Source organism: Camellia sinensis, chromosome 2, assembly GCF_055761805.1.
Source record: "Camellia sinensis isolate YWXY chromosome 2, ASM5576180v1, whole genome shotgun sequence".
Classification (NCBI taxonomy): domain Eukaryota; kingdom Viridiplantae; phylum Streptophyta; class Magnoliopsida; order Ericales; family Theaceae; genus Camellia; species Camellia sinensis.
In genome coordinates, this window is record NC_138962.1 from 73,510,660 (window position 1) to 73,516,362 (window position 5,703).

The window sequence follows — 5,703 nt, forward strand, 5'->3', positions numbered from 1 at the left end:
TATTTCAATTAGCACCCTTATGCTTGCATGCATGCATCATTCATTTGTCTTGCATCATTCAAACCGCATTGTATTTCAATATACTGACTTGAATACATGTTTCACAGCATGCTATCAAGTGTTGCATTCATATGCCATCTTAGATAGCCGAGCCTATCTAATGTCATTTTGCATGTGTTGCATTAGGCATTCTGTATAGTTAGGATCATGCATTGATTTCTATTGGAAATCAAGCAAGCTATTTGTTAATAATACCAGCTGCATGCTTATATCATTAATATATATTTAATAGTTAGTGCTTCTCCATCAGATGATTTATTGTAGTGCTTTAGGTAGTGCCTTCAACTTTCGGCTACTTTTTATTTTTATATGTTTTCTTTCATAATGTAGTATCATAATGATGTTGTATTAGCTCTCCTATATAATGGAGCCTTCTCTTCATGTTTAATACACAATTGAATCACAGAGTGTATTAGCTCTTTCAATCACTCTCTCAATATTTCTCTCTTTCAATCACTCTCTCAATATTTCTTTCATGGTATCAGAGCAGGTGTAATCCTGTCTTATCATCAATATTTTTTTTGTTGTCTCTCTCTTCTACTCAAATCTATTCTTCTATTTCATGCCTAAATACGGTCCAGCTTTTGGAATGGCTATCGACTCATCCTCCTCTTCTTCTGATATTATCATCTCATCATCTTTATCCTCTCATCAAATGGAAACCTCTCATCTTCCGATCACCGCCCATAAACTGAATGGGCAAAATTATTTGCAATGGTCTCAATCCATATTAATGTTTATACGGGGAAAGGAGAAAGACGACTACATCACCGGAGCCTCAGCACTACCAGAAACCACAGCATCAACCTACAAAAGGTGGATAGCTGAAAATAACATGGTCATGTCGTGGCTCGTCAACTCTATGACCACTGACATTGGCGAAAATTTTCTGTCATTTGATACTGCCAAAGAGATCTGGGACATGGCAAAAGAAACGTTTTCAGACAAGGAAAACACATCTGAAATCATCCAGCTTGAAAGCTCCCTCCACGATTTACGTCAAGACAATCTTACGGTAATTGAATATTTCAATACCCTTACTCGTCTATGGCGTCAACTTGATACGTTTGAGGTTCATAACTGGCAGTGTGTTGCTGATGGTTTGTTGTATAAAAAGATTGTCGAAGGGAAGCGTGTGTTTACATTCTTGTTAGGATTAAACACAAATCTTGATGAAATCAGAGGAAGAATTATGGGAGTAAAACCGCTACCTAGCCTTAGAGAGGCATTCTCTGAAGTCCGTCGCGAAGAAAGCCGGAAAAAACTCATGATGGGATCCCATCAACAACTGAATATGGCAGAAAGCTCGGCTCTTAAGACTCAATTCGCTCCTATTGACAACCGTCAGAAAAATAAAGGAGGTAGGCCTTGGTGTGATCATTGTAGAAAGCCGGGTCACTCGAGAGAAACTTGCTGGAAGATTCATGGAAAGCCAGCAGATTGGAAGCCACGTCAGCCTCTTGAGAAAGAAGGACGAGGTAATCATGTAGGTACAAATGAACGATCACCACAACCTGAAGCAAGCCCTTTCACCAAGGAGCAAATGGAGATGCTCCAGAAACTACTACAGTCACAATCTGGTTCGTCTTCCAACCACATCATTGGATCCGGAACCTTGGCTCACAAAGGTAATTCTTTGAACGCCTTTACTGTTGGTAAGAAACGCAAAAAACCTTGGATTGTGGACTCATGAGCATCTGATCATATGACGGGAGATGCAACAATTTTTGATACATATAGCTCATGTCAAAATAATTTAACGGTCCGAATAGCAGATGGTTCACTATCAAAGGTTGCTGGTATAGGTTCAGTTGTGCTGTCTAGGAATCTTATTCTCAACTCTGTTCTCCTTGTTCCTGACTTGGACTGTAATTTATTGTCAATTAGTAAACTCACTAAGGAAAAGAGGTGTGTTACTAATTTTTTCTCCACTCATTGTGAATTTCAGGATTTGGATTCGGGGAAGACGATTGGCAATGCTGAGGAATGCTCTGGACTCTACATCCTTAAGGAACGCCACTATCCACAGGAACAACCTCAAACGGCAATTCGTGGTAGTTCTTTTTCGGTTTCGTGTCAAAATAACGATAGAGCAATTATGTTGTGGCACTATCGCTTAGGTCATCCGAATGTTATGTATCTCAAGCATTTATTTCCTTCATTATTTAAAACTCCAAAACCTTTTGATTGTGAAATCTGTCAATTGTCTAAGCATGTACGGTCCCATTTTCCCATTCAATCCTATAAAGCGTCTCGTCCATTCTCACTAATTCATAGTGATATCTGGGGTCCATCAAGAATAAAAAATGTAACTGGTACTAGGTGGTTTGTCTCATTCATAGATGATCATACTAGATTAACCTGGGTCTTCCTCATGAAAGACAAATCTGAAACAAGCCAAATCTAAAATCTGATAATGCTCGGGACTATTTCAACTCCATTCTAGGAGAATTTTTAGCCAAAGAAGGGATAGTTCACTTAAGTTCATGTGTTGACACCCCACAACAAAATGGCATCGCTGAACGGAAAAATAGACATTTGTTAGATGTTGCTAGATCGCTAATGTTTTCCACAAATGTTCCACAATTCTTCTGGGGGGAAGCTGTTCTTACAGCAGCCTACCTTATCAATAGGATGCCATCTAGGGTACTACAATTCCAAACTCCTTATCAACTTCTCCTAAAATCCTTTCCAACTACTCGCCTCATCTCCACTATCCCACCAAAAATTTTCGGGTGTTCTGTCTTTGTTCATATCCATCAACAGTATCGAAGTAAACTTGATCCTAGGTCGCTCAAGTGTATCTTCATTGGGTATTCGTCACATCAAAAAGGGTATAAGTGTTACTCTCCGGTCACAAGGAAATTCTACAATTCCATGGATGTCACATTTTTTGAAACCCAGTCTTACTACCCTAAAATCGTTCTTCAGGGGGAGACTCCAACCCAGGAATATCAATTTTGGACCCTTGAGTCATTTAGTGAGCCATCCATCACCACCAAAAATCCCACACCTCCTGAGTCATTGAATCAATCTTTACCTGCCGAAAATTCTGAGTTCATTGTTGACTTGCGGGATAATGAGCACATCCAAGAGGAAACGGAGGAAGGAGCAATTTCTCAACAATCCCATGAGGCTGAACCGGGTTCTAATCCAAGCAACATTCCAAGTGACAATCTTCCTCCCACAGATAGTACTGATAATTCTGAGTTAGAAAATAGTATTCTTAATATGCCCATAGCTTGGAGAAAAGGAGTTAGATCATGTACTCAGCATCCCATTGGGAACTTTATTTCTTATGATAAGCTATCACCTTCGTTTCGTGCCTTCACTTCTAGCATCACGGAGATACCCATTCCGCGGAATATTCAGGAAGCTTTCAAGTATCCGAAGTGGAAGGCGGCAGTCAATGAGGAAGTTCGGGCTCTGGAAAAGAATGGTACTTGGGCAATTACTGATCTTCCAAGAGGTAAGAAACCAGTTGGGTGTAAGTGGATTTTCACAGTAAAACACAAGGCAGATGGTAATGTAGAACGTTATAAAGCTCGGTTGGTCGCCAAAGGATTCTCCCAATCCTATGGCATTGACTATCAAGAAACCTTTGCTCCAGTTGCCAAGCTCAACACTGTTCGTGTACTTTTATCCTTGGCAGCTAATCTCGATTGGACACTTCACCAACTTGATGTGAAAAATGCCTTTCTCAATGGTGACTTAGAGGAAGAAGTTTACATGGACATTCCTGCTGGACTTGAGACAACATTAAATTTCAACAAAGTTTGCAGACTCCAAAAATCCTTGTATGGTCTCAAACAATCTCCCAGGGCCTGGTTTGAACGGTTCACTAAGGCAGTGAAAGGGTACGGTTTTGTTCAATGTCAATCCGATCATACATTATTTGTGAAGCACTCCCTAGGAGGGAAATTGGCAATTATCATTGTTTATGTGGATGACATAATTCTAACAGGTGATCATGAAGAGGAAATTGGCTTACTTAAAAAATTCCTAACAAAGGAATTTGAGATTAAAGATCTTGGAAACCTTAAGTACTTTCTTGGAATGGAGATTGCTAGGTCAAAGAAAGGTATAACAGTCTCACAACGTAAATACGTTCTAGACTTACTGAATGAAACAGGGATGCTAGGATGCAAGCCGGCAGACACACCTATGGACACAACTATCAAACTGGAAGAAAGTGACGGTAGTGCACCAAGTGATAAAGGGAGATATCAACGTCTTGTGGGAAAACTCATTTATCTTTCTCATACAAGGCCAGACATCGGCTTCTCTGTTAGTGTGGTCAGTCAATTCATGAATAATCCAACCGAAAAACACATGACTGCTGTGATCAGAATATTGAGGTACCTAAAAAGGACACCGGGAAAGGGTCTCTTCTTCCAAAGAACAACAAATAGAAAAATTGAGATTTTTTCAGATGCAGATTGGCCCGGTTCATTGACTGATCGAAGATCAACTTCTGGCTATTGTTCGTTTGTTTGGGGGAACGCGGTTACATGGCGAAGCAAGAAACAGTCAGTGGTAGCCCGTAGTAGTGCTGAGGCAGAATTTCGTGCTATGGCACTAGGTATCTGTGAGGGAATCTGGTTGAACAGGATGTTAGAAGAATTACGGGTTCCATCTGAGCATCCCATGGTTTTATACTGCGATAACCAAGCCGCCATCAGTATAGCTAAGAATCCGGTTCATCATGATCGAACGAAACACGTGGAGATAGATCGACACTTTATCAAGGAAAAGATTGAAGAAGGAGTTTTTCAAGTCAGCTACACTCCAACAAACTATCAAAAGGCTGACATTCTCACAAAAGCTCTTGCTCGCGTTCACTTTGAAGATCTGACGAAAAAATTGGGAATGATTAATATCTACAACGTAGCTTGAGGGGGAGTATTGGAAATCAAGCAAGCTATTTGTTAATAATACCAGCTGCATGCTTATATCATTAATATATATTTAATAGTTAGTGCTTCTCCATCAGATGATTTATTGTAGTGCTTTAGGTAGTGCCTTCAACTTTCGGCTACTTTTTATTTTTATATGTTTTCTTTCATAATGTAGTATCATAATGATGTTGTATTAGCTCTCCTATATAATGGAGCCTTCTCTTCATGTTTAATACACAATTGAATCACAGAGTGTATTAGCTCTTTTAATCACTCTCTCAATATTTCTCTCTTTCAATCACTCTCTCAATATTTCTTTCAATTTCTAATTAGCTTCTGTTTTGGCTTAGAATACACTGTAAGTATTTATGCTTTAGCATCCTTGCATGTGTGTAAGTGACTGCCATGATAGCATGCTTGCCATGAGGCTATGTGCTTAAATGATTAACTGTATGAATGCCTGTGGATGAAGGCTTCATTGTTTGAATTGGAACAATTCATCAAAATGTGCATTTTTAAGCCCACTTGAAGTGGCAAATCATCATGTTTTAAGCCCATTTGAGGGTGGCAAATCCACACTTTAGCCTACTTGAGGGTAGCAACTTCAAACCATTTTTGAAAACAAACATTGAGTTGTTTTGTTCCAATTTAGGCGATCTAGTCTATACTTATATGTTGTGTACATCACATAGTAAGCTAGCTAATAATCGGACAAGAACACATGTGTTTATAAAAACAACATATC

General features: G+C 39.3%; 1 protein-coding gene across 1 annotated transcript; it reads left to right on the forward strand.

Annotated features, from left to right (window-relative positions):
- Nucleotides 1-649: 649 nt before the first annotated feature.
- LOC145814323 (uncharacterized) lies at nt 650-2,221 on the forward strand. Its single transcript, XM_082910995.1, has 2 exons — nt 650-1,688; nt 2,009-2,221. Exons 1-2 carry the CDS (start codon nt 650-652, stop codon nt 2,041-2,043), a joined length of 1,074 nt encoding a protein of 357 aa, XP_082767121.1. The 3' UTR covers nt 2,044-2,221.
- Nucleotides 2,222-5,703: the final 3,482 nt, after the last annotated feature.

What these genes read in the sequence shown, in the direction of transcription:
- LOC145814323 (XM_082910995.1), top strand. Translation starts at nt 650, where the DNA reads ATGGCTATCGACTCATCCTCCTCTTCTTCTGATATTATCATCTCATCA. An exon ending in CGGAACCTTGGCTCACAAAG is followed by an intron (nt 1,689 to 2,008) that starts GTAATTCTTTGA and finishes TGTGAATTTCAG; the next exon opens with GATTTGGATTCGGGGAAGAC.